The sequence below is a fragment of the Schistocerca gregaria genome, chromosome 4, assembly GCF_023897955.1.
Source record: "Schistocerca gregaria isolate iqSchGreg1 chromosome 4, iqSchGreg1.2, whole genome shotgun sequence".
NCBI classification, from domain to species: domain Eukaryota; kingdom Metazoa; phylum Arthropoda; class Insecta; order Orthoptera; family Acrididae; genus Schistocerca; species Schistocerca gregaria.
In genome coordinates, this window is record NC_064923.1 from 762,738,876 (window position 1) to 762,761,118 (window position 22,243).

General features: G+C 41.2%; 1 protein-coding gene across 3 annotated transcripts in view; it reads left to right on the forward strand.

Moving 5' to 3' along the window:
* The window catches only part of LOC126365827 (protein FAM193A-like), a 234,689-nt gene that overhangs the window by 14,619 nt on the left and 197,827 nt on the right, over window positions 1-22,243 (forward strand). For all 3 annotated transcript variants that reach the window (XM_050008450.1, XM_050008451.1, XM_050008453.1), the window contains exons 3-7: window positions 10,413-10,571; window positions 12,018-12,160; window positions 12,240-12,427; window positions 12,517-12,647; window positions 21,717-21,827. In XM_050008450.1, coding sequence (XP_049864407.1) covers window positions 10,413-10,571; window positions 12,018-12,160; window positions 12,240-12,427; window positions 12,517-12,647; window positions 21,717-21,827 — 732 coding nt within the window. The remainder of the gene's footprint in view (window positions 1-10,412; window positions 10,572-12,017; window positions 12,161-12,239; window positions 12,428-12,516; window positions 12,648-21,716; window positions 21,828-22,243) is intronic.

The window sequence follows — 22,243 nt, forward strand, 5'->3', positions numbered from 1 at the left end:
AAAATTCTACCAGACGGCTTCCTCTTTCATTTCTTAGCCCCTATCCATATTCACCTACGTTTCCTTCTCTCTCTTTTCCTACTACCGAATTCCAGTCATCCATGACTATTAAATTTTTGTCACCCTTCACTATCTGAATAATTTCTTTTATTTGATCATACATTTCTTCAATTTCTTCATCATCTGCAGAGCTAGTTGGCATATAAATATGTACTACTGTAGTAGGTGTGGGCTTCGTATCTATCTTGGCCACAATAATGCGTTCACTATGCTGTTTGTAGTAGCTTACCCGCATTCCTATTTTTTTATTCATTATTAAACCTACTCCTGCATTACCCCTATTTGATTTTGTGTTTATAACCCTGTAGTCACCTGACCAGAAGTCTTGTTCCTCCTGCCACCGAACTTCACTAATTCCCACTATATCTAACTTTAACCTATCCATTTCCCTTTTTAAATTTTCTAACCTACCTGCCCGATTAAGGGATCTGACATTCCACGCTCCGATCCGTAGAACGCCAGTTTTCTTTTTCGTGATAACGACATCCTCTTGAGTAGTCCCTGCCCAGAGATCCGAATGGGGGACTATTTTACCTCCGGAATATTTTACCCAAGAAGATGCCATCATCATTTAATCATACAGTAAAGCTGCATGCCCCCGGGAAAAATTACGGCTGTAGTTTCCCCTTGCTTTCAGTCGTTTGCAGTACCAGCACTGCAAGGCTGTTTTGGTTAATGTTACAAGGCCAGATCAGTCAATCATCCAGACTGTTGACCCTGCAACTACTGAAAAGGCTGCTGCCCCTCTTCAAGAACCACACGTTTGTCTGGCCTCTCAACAGATACCCCTCCATTGTGGTTGCACCTGCGGTACGGCTATCTGTATCGCTGAGGCACGCAAGCCTCCCCACCAGCGGCAAGGTCCATGGTTCATGGATTTCTGACTGTAATCAAACAAATAGTTGCGGAATCAGTACATGGAGAAACTGATTATTCTACACCCTTGATTACTGAAAACAAGAATCCTGTAGTGGAATATTGAAAGACAGAAAGAAAAACAAATAAATCTTGGTGGAATGAGTATACAGCTTTAAGAAGTGCAAAACCAAGACATCTTCCACCAACTCTGGTGGCATTTGGGTCTTTCCAGTACAAGGAAAAAAACTTCAGCCATATAATTAGACTAATGCTCTGCTAGACATGGGACATAATGCATTTATGAAAAACATCTGGCTTAGAAAAAAGATAAAATAATACCTGTCATGTTCATTAGATGACTGATAAATGAAATAAGTAATAATAAATTAATAATAATACTAAAATATGCCATTAAGAATTTATTGACACTATGAATACTTGGAATAATAAATGTTAGGAAACACATTTTACAGAGAAGATAATAAAAGGTACTCTTTTAAGTAATGCTCTTGCATGACATAAAATAAGTTTTTCTGTGTGAAAGAGGACCATTTACCATGATGTTTTGATCTTACAAAGCTCTGTTTAAGAGGCTGCCTTGCAAAGTATTTGTCATCCTTTTTTTTAACAGACTTATTTACTGTTTTGGTGTGATAGTCTGAGCATATTTTTTTTGGGTCAGCAGAAAGTTGGAGTTCGAGATGTTGTCAGCTTTGATGCTTGACATACCTGTAACTATGTTGTTTTGTGTGACATCATTGTGGCACGGCGTATTTGAATGACTCGTGTTTGCTGAGTGAATGTTGGAATAAGCAATGGCACACTAGTGAAGAATGTTTGTGTTTCCAAATTGTTTATGAGTGATGTTAGTGTGGCATTGTACTTAGTGTTGTGTGTTAATCAGTGTTTTCAGAGTCTGCTTTTGTGTTAGTTAAATGTTGTTAGTTATCGGCTACTGATTTGTTTCTGGTTTTGGATCTGTTATTCACAATGCCACAATGATGTCACACAAAACAACATAGTTATGTCAAGCATCAAAGCTGACAACATCTGGAACTCCAACTTTCTGCTGACCCAAAAAAATTATGCTGAGACTATCACACCAAAACAGTAAATAAGTCTGTTAAAAAAAAGGAGGACAAATACTTTGCAAGGCAGCCTCTTAAACAGAGCTTTGTAAGATCAAAACATCATGGTAAATGGTCCTCTTTCACACAGAAAAACTTATTTTATGTCATGCAAGAGCATTACTTAAAAGAGTACCTTTTATTATCTTCTCTGTAAAATGTGTTTCCTAACATTTATTATTCCAAGTATTCATAGTGTCAATAAATTCTTAATGGCATATTTTAGTATTATTATTAATTTATTATTACTTATTTCATTTATCAGTCATCTAATGAACATGACAGGTATTATTTTATCTTTTTTCTAAGCCAGATGTTTTTCATAAATGCATTATGTCCCATGTCTAGCAGAGCGTTAGTCTAATTATATGGCTGAAGTTTTTTTCCTTTTACTGGAAAGACCCAAATGCCACCAGAGTTGGTGGAAGATGTCTTGGTTTTGCACTTCTTAAAGCTGTATACTCATTCCACCTAGATTTATTTGTTTTTCTTTCTGTCTTTCAATATTCCACTACAGGATTCTTGTTTTCAGTAATCAAGGGTGTAGAATAATCAGTTTCTCCATGTACTGATTCCGCAACTAATTGTTTGATTATAGTCAGAAATCCATGAACCATGGACCTTGCCGCTGGTGGGGAGGCTTACGTGCCTCAGCGATACAGATGGCCGTACCATAGGTGCAACCACAACGAAGGGGTATCTGTTGAGAGGCCAGACAAACATATGATTCCTGAAGAGGGGCAGATGCTTTTTCAGTAGTTGCAGGGGCAACAGTGTGGATGATTGACTGATCTGGCCTTGCAACATTAACCAAAACAGCCTTGCTGTGCTGGTACTGCGAACGGCTGAAAGCAAGGGGAAACTACAGCCGTAATTTTTCCCGAGGACATGCAGCTTTACTGTATGATTAAATGATGATGGCATCCTCTTGGGTAAAATATTCCGGAGGTAAAATAGTCCCCCATTTGGATCTCTGGGCAGGGACTACTCAAGAGGACGTCGTTATCACGAAAAAGAAAACTGGCGTTCTACGGATCGGAGCGTGGAATGTCAGATCCCTTAATCGGGCAGGTAGGTTAGAAAATTTAAAAAGGGAAATGGATAGGTTAAAGTTAGATATAGTGGGAATTAGTGAAGTTCGGTGGCAGGAGGAACAAGACTTCTGGTCAGGTGACTACAGGGTTATAAACACAAAATCAAATAGGGGTAATGCAGAAGTAGGTTTAATAATGAATAAAAAATAGGAGTGCGGGTAAGCTACTACAAACAGCATAGTGAACACATTATTGTGGCCAAAATAGACACAAAGTCCATGCCTACTACAGTAGTACAAGTTTATATGCCAACTAGCTCTGCAGATAATGAAGAAATTGATGAAATGTATGATGAGATAAAAGAAATTATTCAGGTAGTGAAGGGAGATGAAAATTTAATAGTCATGGGTGACTGGAATTCGTCAGTAGGAAAAGGGAGAGAAGGAAACATAGTAGGTGATTATGGATTGGGGCTAAGAAATGAAAGAGGAAGCCGTCTGGTAGAATTTTGCACAGAGCATAACTTAATCATAGCTAACACTTGGTTCAAGAATCATAAAAGAAGGTTGTATACATGGAAAAATCCTGGAGATACTAAAAGGTATCAAATAGATTATATAATGGTAAGTCAGAGATTTAGGAATCAGGTTTTAAATTGTAGGACATTTCCAGGAGCAGATGTGGACTCTGACCACAATCTATTGGTTATGACCTGTAGGTTAAAACTGAAGAAACTGCAAAAAGGTGGGAATTTAAGGACATGGAATCTGGATAAGCTGAAAGAACCAGAGGTTGTACAGAGTTTCAAGGAGAGAATAAGGGAACAATTGACAGGAATGGGGGAAAGAAACACAGTAGAAGAAGAATGGGTAGCTCTGAGGGATGAAGTAGTGAAGGCAGAAGAGGATAAAGTAGGTAAAAAGACAGAAGAAATATTGAATTTAATTGATGAAAGGAGAAAATATAAAATTGCAGTAAATGAAGCAGGGAAAAAGGAATACAAACGTCTCAAAAATGACATCGACAGGAAGTGCAAAATGGCTAAGCAGAGATGGTTAGAGGACAAATGTAAGGATGTAGAAGCTTATCTCACTAGGGGTAAGATAGATACTGCCTACAGGAAAATTAAAGAGACCTTTGGAGAGAAGAGAACCACGTGTATGAATCTCAAGAGCTCAGATGGCAACCCAGTTCTAAGCAAAGAAGGGAAGGCAGAAAGGTGGAAGGCGTATATAGAAGGTTTACACAAGGGCGATGTACTTGAGGACAATATTATGGAAATGGAAGAGGATGTAGATGAAGATGAAATGGGAGATACGATACTGCGTGAAGAGTTTGACAGAGCACTGAAAGACCTGAGTCGAAACAAGGCGCCCGGAGTAGACAACATTCCATTAGAACTACTGATGGCCTTGGGAGAGCCAGTCATGACAAAACTCTACCAGCTGGTAAGCAAGATGTATGAGACAGGCGAAATACCCTCAGACTTCAATAAGAATATAATAATTCCAATTCCAAAGAAAGCAGGTGCTGACAGATGTGAAAATTACCGAACTATCAGTTTAATAAGCCACGGCTGCAAAATACTAACGCGAATTCTTTACAGACGAATGGAAAAACTGGTAGATGCAGACCTCGGGGAGGATCAGTTTGGATTCCGTAGAAATGTTGGAACACGTGAGGCAATACTGACCTTACGACTTATCTTAGAAGAAAGATTAAGAAAAGGCAAACCTACGTTTCTAGCATTTGTAGACTTAGAGAAAGCTTTTGACAATGTTGACTGGAATACTCTTTTTCAAATTCTAAAGGTGGCAGGGGTAAAATACAGGGAGCGAAAGGCTATTTATAATTTGTACAGAAACCAGATGGCAGTAATAAGAGTCGAGGGGCATGAAAGGGAAGCAGTGGTTGGGAAAGGAGTGAGACAGGGTTGTAGCCTCTCCCCGATGTTATTCAATCTGTATATTGAGCAAGCAGTAAAGGAAACGAAAGAAAAATTTGGAGTTGGTATTAAAATTCATGGAGACGAAGTAAAAACTTTGAGGTTCGCCGATGACATTGTAATTCTGTCAGAGACGGCAAAGGACTTGGAAGAGCAGTTGAATGGAATGGACAGTGTCTTGAAAGGAGGATATAAGATGAACATTAACAAAAGCAAAACGAGAATAATGGAATGTAGTCAAATTAAATCGGGTGATGCTGAGGGAATTAGATTAGGAAATGAGACACTTAAAGTAGTAAAGGAGTTTTGCTATTTAGGAAGTAAAATAACTGATGATGGTCGAAGTAGAGAGGATATAAAATGTAGACTGGCAATGGCAAGGAAAGCGTTTCTGAAGAAGAGAAATTTGTTAACATCGAATATCGATTTATGTATCAGGAAGTCGTTTCTGAAAGTATTTGTTTGGAGTGTAGCCATGTATGGAAGTGAAACATGGACGATAACTAGTTTGGACAAGAAGAGAATAGAAGCTTTCGAAATGTGGTGCTACAGAAGAATACTGAAGATAAGGTGGATAGAGCACGTAACTAATGAGGAGGTATTGAATAGGATTGGGGAGAAGAGAAGTTTGTGGCACAACTTGACTAGAAGAAGGGATCGGTTGGTAGGACATGTTTTGAGGCATCAAGGGATCACAAATTTAGCATTGGAGGGCAGTGTGGAGGGTAAAAATTGTAGAGGGAGACCGAGAGATGAGTACACTAAGCAGATTCAGAAGGATGTAGGTTGCAGTAGGTACTGGGAGATGAAGCTTGCACAGGATAGAGTAGCATGGAGAGCTGCATCAAACCAGTCTCAGGACTGAAGACAACAACAACATTAAGAGGGGTCCTGTTCCAAGAATTCTAGGATGGCCATATGGGATATTGTTTGGTCAACTTATTATTGGTATTTGTGTGCTTGTTTGTCTATTTGTTTTTGTTTTCATGAGATGGATTTCAATGATTAGTGTGTTAGTGTATCTCCTTCCCCCTCCCTGGAGTTTCGGTTGACTTGGCTTTGGGGGTGGGGGTGCAGGGGTAATGGATAGTTGTAAAAATGGACAAATCTGTGTTTGGGAAGGCTAATAATGAGAGCAGTGATCATTCTGAGGGTGTTGAGGGACAGTTGTTTCTGGGGGGTGAGAATTCTGATGTGATTTTTAGGGTCGTGAGGAGGAGTACAAAACGGGCTTTTCTGATTCATTTACTTCATACAGAGAATTAGGTACCAGGGATTATCGACATTTGATGGTGTACCATACGGCAGAGGTTAAAAATTATTTATTTATATTTTGATGTGGGTATGGTGTTGGGGATTGGTATTGGGGGTTGGTGTTTTGCAGGGGAGTAGTGTTAGAGAGATATGGGTGTTTGTAACCATGAACCATGGACCTTGCCGCTGGTGGGGAGGCTTACGTGCCTCAGCGATACAGATGGCCGTACCATAGGTGCAACCACAACGGAGGGGTATCTGTTGAGAGGCCAGACAAACGTGTGGTTCCTGAAGAGGGGCAGCAGCCTTTTCAGTAGTTGCAGGGGCAACAGTCTGGATGATTGACTGATCTGGCCTTGCAACATTAACCAAAACGGCGTTGCTGTGCTGGTACTGCGAACGGCTGAAAGCAAGGGGAAACTACAGCCGTAATTTTTCCCGAGGACATGCAGCTTTACTGTATGATTAAATGATGATGGCATCCTCTTGGGTAAAATATTCCGGAGGTAAAATAGTCCCCCATTCGGATCTCCGGGCGGGGACTACTCAGGAGGATGTCGTTATAAGGAGAAAGAAAACTGGCGTTCTACGGATCGGAGCGTGGAATGTCAGATCCCTTAATCGGGCAGGTAGGTTAGAAAATTTAAAAAGGGAAATGGATAGGTTAAAGTTAGATATAGTGGGAATTAGTGAAGTTCGGTGGCAGGAGGAACAAGACTTCTGGTCAGGTGATTACAGGGTTATAAACACAAAATCAAATAGGGGTAATGCAGGAGTAGGTTTAATAATGAATAGGAAAATAGGAATGCGGGTAAGCTACTACAAACAGCATAGTGAACGCATTATTGTGGCCAAGATAGATACGAAGCCCACACCTACTACGGTAGTACAAGTTTGTATGCCAACTAGCTCTGCAGATGATGAAGAAATTGAAGAAATGTACGATGAAATAAAAGAAATTATTCAGATAGTGAAGGGAGACGAAAATTTAATAGTAATGGGTGACTGGAATTCGAGTGTAGGAAAAGGGAGAGAAGGAAACATAGTAGGTGAATATGGATTGGGGCTAAGAAATGAAAGAGGAAGCCGCCTAGTAGAACTTTGTACAGAGCACAACTTAGTCATAGGTAACACTTGGTTTAAGAATCATGAAAGAAGGTTGTATACGTGGAAGAACCCTGGAGATACTAAAAGGTATCAGATAGATTATGTAATGGTAAGACAGAGGTTTAGGAACCAGGTTTTAAGTTGTAAGACATTTCCAGGGGCAGATGTGGACTCTGACCACAATCTATTGGTTATGACCTGTAGATTAAAACTGAAGAAACTGCAAAAATGTGGGAAATTAAGGAGATGGGACCTGGATAAACTGAAAGAACCAGAGGTTGTACAGAGTTTCAGGGAGAGCATAAGGGAACAATTGACAGGAATAGGGGAAAGAAATACAGTAGAAGAAGAATGGGTAGCTCTGAGGGATGAAGTAGTGAAGGCAGCAGAGGATAAAGTAGGTAAAAAGACGAGGGCTGCTAGAAATCCTTGGGTAACAGAAGAAATATTGAATTTAATTGATGAAAGGAGAAAATATAAAAATGCAGTAAATGAAGCAGGCAAAAAGGAATACAAACGTCTCAAAAATGAGATCGACAGGAAGTGCAAAATGGCTAAACAGGGATGGCTAGAGGACAAATGTAAGGCTGTAGAGGCTTATCTCACTAGGGGTAAGATAGATACTGCCTACAGGAAAATTAGAGAGACCTTTGGAGAGAAGAGAACCACGTGTATGAATATCAAGAGCTCAGATGGCAACCCAGTTCTAAGCAAAGAAGGGAGGGCAGAAAGGTGGAAGGAGTATATAGAAGGTTTATACAAGGGTGATGTACTTGAGGACAATATTATGGAAATGGAAGAGGATGTAGATGAAGACGAAATTGGTGATTCGATACTGCGTGAAGAGTTTGACAGAGCTCTGAAAGACCTGAGTTGAAACAAGGCCCCCGGAGTAGACAACATTCCATTAGAACTACTGACGGCCTTGGGAGAGCCAGTCATGACAAAACTCTACCAGCTGGTGAGCAAGATGTATGAGACAGGCTAAATACCCTCAGACTTCAAGAAGAATGTAATAATTCCAATCCCAAAGAAAGCAGGTGCTGACAGATGTGAAAATTACCGAACTATCAGTTTAATAAGTCACAGCTGCAAAATACTAACGCGAATTCTTTACAGACGAATGGAAAAACTGGTAGATGCGGACCTCGGGGAGGATCAGTTTGGATTCCGTCGAAATGTTGGAACACGTGAGGCAATACTGACCTTATGACTTATCTTAGAAGAAAGATTAAGAAAAGCCAAACCTACGTTTCTAGGGTTTGTAGACTTAGAGAAAGCTTTTGACAATGTTGACTGGAATACTCTTTTTCAAATTCTAAAGGTGGCAGGGGTAAAATACAGGGAGCGAAAGGCTATTTACAATTTGTACAGAAACCAGATGGCAGTAATAAGAGTCGAGGGGCATGAAAGGGAAGCAGTGGTTGGGAAAGGAGTGAGACAGGGTTGTAGCTCCCCCCCCCCCCCCGTATGTTATTCAATCTGTATATTGAGCAAGCAGTAAAGGAAACAAAAGAAAAATTTGGAGTAGGTATTAAAATTCATGGAGAAGAAGTAAAAACTTTGAGGTTTCCGATGACATTGTAATTCTGTTAGAGACGGCAAAGGACTTGGAAGAGCAGTTGAACGGAATGGACAGTTTCTAGACAGGAGGATATAAGATGAACATCAACAAAAGCAAAACGAGGATAATGGAATGTAGTCAAATTAAATCGGGTGATGCTGAGGAAATAAGATTAGGAAATGAGACACTTAAAGTAGTAGAGGAATATTGCTATTTGTGGAGCAAAATAACTGATGATGGTCGAAGTAGAGAGGATATAAAATGTAGACTGGCAATGGCCAGGAAAGCGTTTCTGAAGAAGAGAAATTTGTTAACATCGAATATAGATTTATGTATCAGGAAGTTGTTTCTGAAAGTATTTGATTGGAGTGTAGCCATGTATGGAAGTGAAACATGGGACGATAACTAGTTTGGACAAGAAGAGAATAGAAGCTTTCGAAATGTGGTGCTACAGAAGAATGCTGAAGATAAGGTGGATAGATCACGTAACTAATGAGGAGGTATTGAATAGGATTGGGGAGAAGAGAAGTTTGTGGCACAACTTGACTAGAAGAAGGGATCGGTTGGTAGGACATGTTTTGAGGCATCAAGGGATCACAAATTTAGCATTGGAGGGCAGTGTGGAGGGTAAAAATCGTAGAGGGAGACCGAGAGATGAGTACACTAAGCAGATTCAGAAGGATGTAGGTTGCAGTAGGTACTGGGAGATGAAGAAGCTTGCACAGGATAGAGTAGCATGGAGAGCTGCATCAAACCAGTCTCAGGACTGAAGACCACAACAACAACAACAACAAGGGTTATTTTGGTTTTGTAGTGTGTGTGTGTGTGTGTGTGTGTGCATGAAAATTTGTGTTGTAGTAGTTGTGTATGATTTTGTGATTTGTGCTGGTAGTTGAAATTAATGTTTAATTGTTGATAATGGTGGGTATTGTGAAGTGTGTTGTTATTTTGGTGGTCAAATGATTATTCAGATGCTATTCACCCCCCTCCCCCCCCCTTTCTCACCCCAGCATGTCCCTACCCAAGAACCATAATCTCTGTTCTTGTCTCATTAGTTTCTTATTATTTCTGCAATTAAATAGTTTTTACATGTTTGTTGTGTAGTGTGTGACATCATGGTCACCATACTGCGTAAGCTTTAAGTAGGGATATCCACCATCTTGATGACATGGTTCAAAGTGAACATGTGGTGGGGAAATTTTGGCAATCCCATTTTATTTATTTATTTATATAGATAGATCTTTGACCCTTTCAAAGTTATCAATTTCAAAGTCTAAGTTTTTTTCCCACAAGTAGTAATAAAGTCTTCCGCACTGCCATATTTTAAAGCAACCTGCTTCATATCATCTTATATAAGTTTGCCGTTAAAAGAACAAAACCGCAAAAAAAATGTTGGAAGATTGTGACAAAAAAATTTTCCAAGCCCATTGTTATATCTATGTAAATATGTACTACTTTTGCAGAGAACAAGCAGCAGATCAGTTGGAAGACATGCGGCGCCTGCAATCCCATTGGTTGGAGTTGCGTCAGCATATTCGAATGGTGTATCGTATGGTTATGGAGGGAAACGTGACACAGACATCATCAGAAACTGAAGCTAAAATGAAAGCCTTAGTTCACAAGTAAGATAATTTTGTAATACTTAGCATAGGAGTTCTCTGATTTTATTATTTATTATTTTTGAAAGAATTATTTTCAGAAGTTTTGGTGTTATTGTTGCTGCAATGACGATGTAGACGTTAAGCTGAGAAGTATGACACACATTCAGTTCAAGGTACAAAAGAGTAGCTAGTTTACTGAAGCTAATAATAAACTAAACTGCCTTCTGATGGCTTGGATTGAGGTAAAGTAGGGAAGCAACTATTTTGTTAATGCATTCCAGCAATCTGGTTGTTCAGAGAGGAAGTACAAACTGTCTAGAGCAAGCATGGACAACCTTTGATAAAATGTGGGCCTGCTCACATGCTTTCTGAAGTTTGTGGGCTACTTCGTCATGTCACATGATGTGAAATCACCGCTCCTAGCACATAAACTGAAAACTATAGCATCTGTGACTGATATGAGTAGCATCCTTTTCCCGTGACCCTTTGCCAACAGATTGTGCCACAGTTACGCTTTTTAGAAAGTATATTCAATTTACGTGTTGCTGTGTTTTAATACCACTACAATGGACAATAATTATTTATTAAAGTTAATCAAGAAAGCATATAAGAAAACAATATGTCATTGAAATAGTCAGTTCCTGTCAATAAACAGTTAGAAGTAACATTGTGACTTTTGGTTACAGGCAGTTCAGTCGAATATTTGAAATTTCGTGAGTTAATATCAGCAAACACTATAAGCAAGCGTTTTTTACGTATTTGTCGAAGAATACTTCAGATGGCTGATTGCATAGGCACTGGTTGTTACTGTAAAATATGTGAGCACATCCCTCTCTCTTTCAGTTTCTTTTCCCACAGGCTGGATTGAAACCTATCACAGGCCAGATCAAGCCCATGGGCTGCCAGCCCACATGCTGTGTGTTAAAATAGCACAAATGCATTCCAGACAGTCTTTAGGAGTTCTGTATTAGGAGTTGTTAGACATAGTTCTTTCTTACCTTCAAAATATTGTGCAGCATGCCACATGGTCAAGGACAAAGAAACTATGAAATGAGCTGATGTCATAATTAAATTTCCAGTAATTGCCAATACTTATTAGTTGCATAAAAGGTAGTTGAATAATGACTATATGGTCATATATTTGTGGAAAATGTGATATTTGTAAAACAGTTTACAAATTTTGCATCACAGTCGCCACAAATATGATAATTGATGTAGCAAACTAACTATCCATTCGTGGTAAGGTCCTGACAGGCTTCTAAATGTATCATTACAGTGTTATGCTAAAGTCTTGCATCTCAGATTTTAGGAGTCCTTGCTACCTGCTGTCTGTAGTTTCAAAATGTGTTCAATGCACATTTATTCACAAAGAAAGTGTTTCTTTAAAGTGAAGATGGTAATGTACAGTGCTGACTTTCTGTGAAACTGAGTTCAAATGCAAGATTATTACCTTCAGATTCCTTTTAGGTTGTGTACACGTGATGCTCATCAGTTGTTCCAAAGACTGGAAGCACAGGTGCAGGAATTTGTTATAGAAGCCAAAGTAAGGCAATTGGAACTGCTTCATAGGGAACAGCAAACCCCAGAGTTAGCAGAAATATTCATTACAGGTACTTATTGTTCTTTCTTTAGCTCTTGAAATACTGTTTGTAATTTTTTAAATGCATTTAATAACTTTAAACTTTTCAGGTCTGTTGGAAGGGTATGATAAACTGTGTGATGCTGCCAAACAATTGGGTCCAATATTGCAACAGTTGGAAAAGGAACACTTGCAGAAATTCAGCTTGACTTGGGAAGTTCTAAACAAGCACCTCTACCAGAGCCTAGTGTATACAGACCCTATTGTCCAGGACAATTTACCTATTTACATTGGTCAGGTGAGGAATTAATGTATTCCATGGTGTTGTGACTGAAGAAACAGTATTTTGCAAATTGATTCAGTGACATTATTATTTTTGCTATACAGTTGCGTAACATGTTACCTGGAAAAAACGAAGCGTATTCAGATCTAGTGCATCATTATCTTGCTTTTGATGATGAAATGACCCTCATAGGAGCTATGTGGAGGGACACAGAAACATTGGTTGAAGCTTACAAGTAAGTAGAAACTGCCAACATTTCCTGTGTTAAATGCACTAGATGTGACAAAGATCTATGAAAAGGAATTTGGGTAATATTTGTAATACAAAAATAAAAAATTATGTTCCTCTCTCTTGTACTCCCTCCCCTCTTGCTCTCACCCCTCCCCCTTTATTCCACAGTCTCACCATGTCCGTCTCTCACAAGTTTCCTTCCCTTTCCTTCTCCTTCGTGTTCCATTATTTCCCCCGCCTCTTCCCCATCTCTCCCCCGCCTCTTCCCCATCTCTCCCCCGCCTCTTCCCCATCTCTCCCCCGCCTCTTCCCCATCTCTCCCCCGCCTCTTCCCCATCTCTCCCCCGCCTCTTCCCCATCTCTCCCCCGCCTCTTCCCCATCTCTCCCCCGCCTCTTCCCCATCTCTCCCCCGCCTCTTCCCCATCTCTCCCCCGCCTCTTCCCCATCTCTCCCCCGCCTCTTCCCCATCTCTCCCCCGCCTCTTCCCCATCTCTCCCCCGCCTCTTCCCCATCTCTCCCCCGCCTCTTCCCCATCTCTCCCCCGCCTCTTCCCCATCTCTCCCCCGCCTCTTCCCCATCTCTCCCCCGCCTCTTCCCCATCTCTCCCCCGCCTCTTCCCCATCTCTCCCCCGCCTCTTCCCCATCTCTCCCCCGCCTCTTCCCCATCTCTCCCCCGCCTCTTCCCCATCTCTCCCCCGCCTCTTCCCCATCTCTCCCCCGCCTCTTCCCCATCTCTCCCCCGCCTCTTCCCCATCTCTCCCCCGCCTCTTCCCCATCTCTCCCCCGCCTCTTCCCCATCTCTCCCCCGCCTCTTCCCCATCTCTCCCCCGCCTCTTCCCCATCTCTCCCCCGCCTCTTCCCCATCTCTCCCCCGCCTCTTCCCCATCTCTCTCCCGCCTCTTTCTCCCGCCTCTTCCCCATCTCTCTCCCGCCTCTTTCTCCCGCCTCTTCCCCATCTCTCTCCCGCCTCTTTCTCCCGCCTCTTCCCCATCTCTCTCCCACCTCTTCCCCATCTCTCCCCCGCCTCTCCTCTCTCCCCCCAGTCTCAAACAACACGCGAGAAAAGATGACACTTACCTTACCGTGTGAGCTCTAGTGTCTATTTTATTATTAGGATTGTTTCTTCCTGTATAGGTAAGCACCATAAATGTATTTACTGACTCATTATATTATATTGAATGTCAATCCAACCTACGTATTGCATATGCGGCACTCTCCCCCTATCACACGATAATATGTAACTGCCTGCCTTTCTTTGAACTTCACCCTAGTCCTTCGTCAAACATATCCGTTGATCTCATACCATGCTGCAATATGAGCTACGTTCAGAAAATTCAGGAACTTCATTCAGAAAATTTTTCTACGCTTACCTTGACCTGATTGTGCATGGTCTCTTTTGGATCATTGTCCTCCAGAATTGATACACTGCTCCAAACACAGTTTCCACTCCAGAAGCAGTCTTGGTAGGCTTCTTGCTGGATTGTGCGAAGTGCCATCTGAGAATTTTCTTTTATCTCGTCTGTTGCTGCAAATCTTCATCATTTCAAATGGTTTTTCAACTTTGGGGATAAAAAAGCCCACAGGTTCTAGGTCTGGAGAGTACAGAGTATGAGGCAGTACAGGGATAAATGTGCGACTGCGTTATCATGATGCAAGAGCCATGAATTGTCTCACTACATTTCAGGCCATCGTTTCCTTCTCACATTTTCTTGCAGGTGTCACAATATGCCCTGATAGTATCTTCAAGTAATAGTTTGTCACTGTGGCTTGAATTCATGATGAACTAATCTTTCAAAGTCAATGAAGATTATTAACGTAGCTTTGACATTTGACCTGACCTGATGAGCTTTTTTTGATCTTGGAGAACCTTTGCCAACCCATTGTGAAGATTGAACATTGGTGTCAACACCACAACCATAGACATACATCTCGTCATCAGTTATGATTCCCTTAAGGAACATTTCGTTCTCATTTGTACGGTCCAAAAGCACTTCATATATTGCAAGACCTTTCTGGTCTTGACTCATGAACCATGGAGTGAGTTTGGCATCAACACAATGCAGTCCATGAAGCTGTGTCAGGATTTCATGATATGTTCCAACTGAAATGTTACATTCTTCTGCAATGTCTTCGACACTCAATCTTCAGTTGGCAGGCTCAATTTCATTGGCATTCCTGATATGAGCGCTATTGGTGGGTGCCGAAGGGTGTCCTGAACGAGGTTCATCTTTAACTTCTGTCAGGTCATTTTTAAACTGTGTGAACCATTTGTAACAATGAATATGGATTAAGTGCTCACCACTGTAGGCTTCCTGCATCATTTGGTGTGTGTCTGTAAAGGTTTTCTGGAGTTTAACGCAAAATTTAATGTAGATGCATTGCTCCTCTAACTCTGCCATCTCGAAATTCGCAAACTGTGCGAGACAACGTTCTACTTGATGCAGGGATGCCATTCTCATTTCGCTCCAACACTCTATTGGCATGAAATTATGAACGTTCCGGAATTTTTTGAACAGACTTTTTACTCCAGAAGAGGATAGCCAGGTGTAGTGTAGGCAGTCTCTCTTGTGTATTGTAAGTTTTCTGCCAGTAGATCATAATCTTTGGTTCGCTGAACCCATAAAATTATCTGTGTGTTTTATCATGTAACCAAAATTTAGTGGATTTCTTTGAGTACTCTTGTGAGTGACTTTGCACTTTGCAGCATTTAGTCAGTTGCCACTTTTTGCACCATACAGATATCTTGTATAAATAATATTGCAATTGATTGTAATCATCTGCTGACTGTACAAGCTTTAAAAAAAGAGAGAAGGTAAATGACAGCATCAACTGCAGACAATGTAAGAGGACTGCTCAAATTGTCTCCTAAATTGTTTATATAGGTCAGGAACAGCAGAGGGTCTATGATCATCCAAAGACTTTACAAGCTTAGAGAGAGAGAGAGAGAGAGAGAGAGAGAGAGAGCATCAACTGCAATCAATCTAAGATGACTGCTCAGCTTGTATCCTATATCCTAAATCGTTTGTGTAGATCAGGAACACCAAAGGGGCTATAACACTCCCTTGGGGAGGTGCAGATATTACTTCTGTCTTACCTCAGTGACTTTTCATCAGTTGCTGTGAACTGTTAACCTTTCTAACAGGAAATCACAAATCCAGTTACACAACTGATGCGATACTCTGGATACTGTGTAGGCACACAATTTCATTAATTGTCACTTGTGCAGAACAGTGTGAAAAGCCTTCTGGAAATCTAAAAGTATGGAATCCATTTGACATCCCTTGTCAATAGCACTCCTTACTTCTAAGAAGGTGTCCTCAATGGTGGGATTGACTTTCTGAATCTATCAATATAATGACGTAGGTTAAGGTACAAGGAATTACACCTTGCAACCATTCACGCTGATTGACCCTTGCATGTGAGTAATTAATGAAATCCCCCCCCCCCCCCTCCCCCAGAATTTTACGTGATGCTCTATAGCTTAAAAAGTAACAACAGTTTACAGACTGCTTCCATAGCTTGATGGCTAAGATACTAACTACACATCCAAAGGATTGTCTATTAAAATCACATCAGGTGCAACTTTTTCTGATTTTAAATCTTTTTCTGATTTTAAATCTTTTTCTGATTTTAAATCTTTTTCTGATTTTAAATCTTTATGGGAATGACTTTGATAATTATTTTTAATCAATTAGTTGGTGTACATGCTATTTATTTTATTTGTATTTCTTTGTAACATTATTTTAATCAACATTTTAACTTCATCAGTTGCTCTTATTTTTTTCTTACTACCATTCTTTTTTCCACTTGGAAGCTTTGTGCATGTGAATTTAATTACTTTTATTTATCTGTGATAATATTTAAACATTTTGAAATGCCGATCTGTTGGTCAAAAGTCAATAGATTAAATAATCTGTTTATATTGACTGTGCAGTAGTGTCAGGAATGTATTTTTCATTACAAGATGTACATCTTTTTGGGTGGCAATCTTTATGCAAACATTTAAAACATCAATTTTCGTTGCACAATGGACAAAACAACATGGATTACGAACTAAACGAATGAAGAGACAATCAGTAAAAGAAAATTCAAGCAAAATGAGAAATGGAAATATTGAATGCAGTGACATGGATGAATTAAAACGTCAGATGACAAAATGGAAGTAATTAAATCAGTGTTAAAATATAACAGTAATCAAAATCACATGAACATGACTGATGGGAAGAAAAATGATAGCAAATGGTGTATTTCACACCATGACAGATATGGCATGACAAATGAATAGAAAAAAGTACATTTAAACGAATTAACTGAATAAAAATAATCCTCAAAGTGATTTGGATAAAGATTTAAAAATAAGAAACAAATCTATGTACCCAATGAGATTTGAACCAACAATCTTTTGCGCATGAAGTTAGTCCCTTAACCATCATGCTATGGAACCAGTCTGTAAATTGTTACATTTTTAGAGCCATGGAGCATTACGCAAAATTCTGATTTTTTTTTTTTTTTTTTTTTTTTTTTTTTTTTTTGCGATTACTGGCAAATGAGGGCCCACCAGAGTGAACGGCTGTAGGGTGTAAATCCTTGTACCTTAACCTACACCACCGTATAGATTGTATCAAAAAGTCAAACCCACCACTGGAGATGGTATTGATTGTGTTTGGCACTGGTGTACTTTACATACAACCAGATTTTAAGACAGAGTTTCATTGTCCAAATTATTAAAAGCACCTCACACTGAAGATCACATTAAATTTCAAGCTTCTGATAAACTTTACCAAACTTCAGGAATTTCCCTTCTTTTAAATTTGGCATGCTTTTTTTTGTTGATGCTGCAACAGTGCTCTGATCTGTTTTCTGTATCTTGGGTGATAAGTTCCATCTGTTATTAATTTATTTGCTAAATAGGCATTTCAGAAGTGATGTTCAATATTCAGGGATATGACAGGGATGATCATTTGAAACAAAAAAAGTCAAGTAAACGTGGGCTCTAAAACGCGTACCATAAGAGGTATGAGCAATTCTTGACCTTCGATACCATGAAGCAAATCTCTTCTACTGCAAGCTCTTTGCTTTGCATATGTTGGGCAGTGGTAGTATGGACCAAAACAAGAGAAAAATGTCCAGTAATTTTTTTTTATTTTTTATTTTTTTGAATTATGTGTCCTGTCATATCCGTGAATATTGACCATCACTTCTGAAACACCTTGCATATACCAAATGCCACCAGTCTGTTAGTTTGGAAGCAGTGGAAACTGCAACTTAGGAAGGCATCAAGTGAACTTTTATTCACTTTATTAAATGGATATTTTTTTCATTTATTTTAGGTGAGTGTGGATGTTTCAGTATACACTCTTGTTACAGTGACTAATCCCTGCACCCAGTATGATGCTTCCTTTTCATTTAGAAGTATTTTGTTGCTAAGAGATCAAGTATGTTTTACAACCATTTGCACTTTGCCTGTGCTTCTGAACTAATTGTTCAAAAGAATTTTCTGAGAAAGCATTCAGTATGATTTTGTATCGTGTTTTATGCCTGCCACCTGCTTCAAACACACATTTTTGCCAAAATATTGAGGTTAGATTGAAGACTCCACCAACTAAAATTGTACGAGTGAGGTACCTATTTGAAATTAAATTCAAGTTTTCTTTGATCTGCATCATGTGAGTTGGTCGGGGGGTCTGTGAAAGGAACCAATTATTAATTTATTACAGTTGTCCAGTGTAATCTCTTATCATACCAACTCACAGGAGCTGTGTACTTTAATTTTGTTACGAGGTAAGTTTCTTGTGACAGCAATAAACTCTCCACCACCAACTGTATTTAATCTGCCCATTCTGTACATGTTTAGGTCCTTTTTAAAAGTTTTAGCTGAACTTATCTCCGGCTTTGGCAGTCTTTCAATACCTATAATGATTTGAGCTTCATTGATTTCTATTAGGACTTGGAGCCATGATTTTTTCTCATCACAGATACAAAAGTTTATAAACACAATACCAATTGTTGCTAAGTCCACTCCTGGCCTGTGTGTGCCCTGCACCCTTTTAGCTTGACACGATTCCTGTAGTTTTCCAAGACTCTCTAACTTAAAAAACTGTCCAATCCCCTCCACACAGCCCTCGCTTCCTTTGTAGCCATATCCTGTGTGTAGTCGGCCCTGACCTACATTAAGTGGAGCTCTGAGTTGTAGTGTATAAGTCGCAGAACTGTCTGAGCCTCTGATTCAGAACTTCCAATTGGCTCTCCACCAAAGGACCACAGTCAATTCTGTCAATGATGATGCTGCAGATGGTGAGCTCCACCTTCATCTTGCAAGCAAGACTGGCAGTCTTCACCACTCCATCTAGCTGCCCAAAACCAAAGACAGTCTCTTGCAGTCCAAAATGGCACAAATTGTTAGTACTGACATGGGACATCACATGCTGTTGGCTGCATACTGTTCTCTTCTGGAAGTACCTGTTCCACGTCTAGAATGACTCCACCCTGTATGCGTGCACATGGGATTTCTTTCCCTGTTTAGGCACCCATATCTTCGAGGGCCCCCATTACATGCCTAACCCTCCAGCTACCAGTAATCTCACCTGTGAATTGTGAATGCTCGGACCATCTGGACCGAGAGGATTCCACGGCAATAGTGCGAGCAACTGCATCTGGCTCAGGATCTTTGTCAGACACAGATAGCGTGTGAAACCTTTTCCGCAGACAAACTGGGGAAGCCCTCCAATCGACCCTGGAAAATCTTTTGCTGCCTCTACACCTCGGAATTACCTCCTACTCGACTGTGGGTGTGTGGTCAGTCGCAGTGTAGGCAGTACCTGGGGAGCCCACAGTAGTAGACCAATTGGGGGATGTGTGGTATGTGCTGAACCTCATTGGGCCTGCCACCCCACAGTGATGCCCATTGGCAACAGCCTCCAGCTCCATGATCGAAGCCGGCACCATCTGGAGCTGTGAGCAAAGGGTCACCATCTCATCCCGCATCTGGACACATTGATGGCACTTCCTGTCCATACCAAATATGGCAAAAATGTGCCCTAGACTGTTAATAAAATGCAGGACTGTGCCTGATAAATGTATATAACATGCATAAAATATAGTAGTTTAAACTAAAGAGCACAGAGGAAATTTAAAGTAAGTTGCTTCTTATGAGAATCTGTGTCAATTCACAAGTGAAATGGTGTACCTTGCTACGTTTATGAAATCTACTGCTTAACTGAAGGATCTAACTGCTGCCTCATCAGCACCTTTCCAAGCCCCCTACCTCTTTCAATATATACATTCTCTCTTGATGTCCCTTTCTCCCTTCCCATGTATCACCTCTCTTCCTTTGTGTACTCTCTCTTTTTGAGGATCCCTCTGTTCCTTTCCATGACTCCCTCTCCTTTCCCATGTATCACCCTTCTTCCAATGTGCACTCTCTCTTTTGCTGTCCCTTTCTTCCTTCCTGTATGGCCCCTACTATTGATCTGCCCCTCTTTTTCCATCTGCCTCTCATCCATCCTCTCAGCCTCCTTCCTCTTACCACCTCCCTTACTTCCATTTTGCCCCTCTCCCCCCCCCCCCCCCCCCTTCACTCTCATCTCCTATTGTTCCCCTTCATATGGCCTCTTGCACCACTCTCCTTCTGTTATCTACCTTTCCCCCTGATTGTCAGTCACCTGTCCTCGACTTGTGTAAACCACCTCTCCCCCACTTGTCCACCTTCCCCCCCTTATTCACACTTGCCCTTTCCCTTATCCACCTACCCCTTCTTGCAGCCGCTCCCTTTTTTATGTCTCTCCCTCAGCCCCTCTGCTTGCCACCTCTCCCCTTCTCTGGCCCGTCTCTTCCCTTCTCCATCCCCCTGCCCCTCTACATTTACCCTCCACCATACACCCAATCACTGTCCTCTTGCCTCTCTACATTTACCATCTCCCAAACTCTAGTTCCCTTTCACCCAGCCCCTCCCTCCCTCTCCACCCCCCCCCCCCCCCACCCCTCGCTGATCGCCTCCTCCTCTCCTCTGCCATGTGATCTGATCCGACCCATCCTACTATGGTGTCCCCTACACACAAACTGTGCCTGCCTCCCACACCTCAAGGCTCCTGCACCATCTTGTCCCTTCCGTGCACCCCGCTCAGCCTCTCCTGCACCACACTCAGCTTCCCCTGCATGTCACGTGACATGGGTACTGCCCCCACCTCTTGCACAACGCACAGGCCTCGCGCAATCCTCCCCTACTGGAGCGACTCAGCCTCCGCCTCCCCCCACCACCCTCTCATCCTCTCATACCTTGCTGCTCCCCTCTCACGCCTTGCAGCTCTCCTCTTTTCACCTCCAAGTATAGTAGAGCCTCCTCCTAGCACCACAGCTCCCCTCCCAGCACCACAGCCCCCTCACTGCAACATGTGTGGCCCTCTGGACCACTTCCTTCACACCATGTGGGGTTGTCCACCACACGATCTCACCCCACAACTCCCCATGCACACTCTCCTCATGCCCTCCCCACACCCCACACACTCCTCTGTGCTCATCTCTGCTGAGTTCCAGACCCACGCATATCCACGTGGTGCCCTGCACTCTCTCATGTCTCCCTGCAAGCCATCACCTCCCACTGCAATCTGTTTCTGCCACCTTGCACCCTCTCTCCTGGCGCCCTGCACACGCATCGTAGCTTTCTCTGTCTCCTCACTTGCACCATCCCCTCTCGTGCCACCTAACCATCTTGTGCCCTTCTCCCTCCAACCCCTCACTGAGCCTACTCGTCGCCGTTCTCTCTTCCCTGCTTTGACTCACTCACACTCTTTCTGACTGCTCTTCCCAACCCCATTTTGATCCACCCTTTCTCCGCTCTCTTTCACATCCACTGTGTCCTCCCCATCTGTTCTTGCTGTCTGTGTATGATGATATTGTTGATGCCATTAACATTTATTATGCATTGTTAATGTAACAGAATTACTGTATTACTTAATGTAAAGTGAGCCCAATGATAAGTAAATATTACTGTGCCGTAAGTGTGCACTGTATTTGTGGATAACTTTACAATTTAAGTTTAAATTTAATGGCTGTGCTGATCTGTTTCCTATCCAGCCAAGAGCAGGCAACATTGAAGGCAAAGCAGAGGATGCTGCGGGAAGACTGGGAACTCTTTAAAGCACAAAGAAAGCTTATTCAGCAGAAAATGTGGAACAAAACAGCAAGGTATTAAACAATTTTGTTTGAAGCTATTAGTGCCTATGGTAGTCTCCATATCAACCTAAAATGTGTTTATACACAGTTGTTGTTAGCTGTAGTAAATTATTTTGAACACTGTTGATCCTTTTTCATTGATATCCCATGAATTAAACACAAAATCTCAATTTATTGTAAAATGTTAAGAGTTTCTTGAAATAGTGAAGCCTGAGTGTGATATTCATCTAAGAAATGTCATAAAGATTGTTAGTTTTCAGTGATGTTTGAGTAATACAGTTGAATCTAGTCCCAAATCATATGTTTTTGTGTAATTACCAGAATATTTAACTGCATGGTTCAGAAGAATTATGGGAACACATGTATCAACGTCGGGTATATTATGTCTATTTTCATTGAGGTGGTACCTGTGGTCTTACTGCATAGCC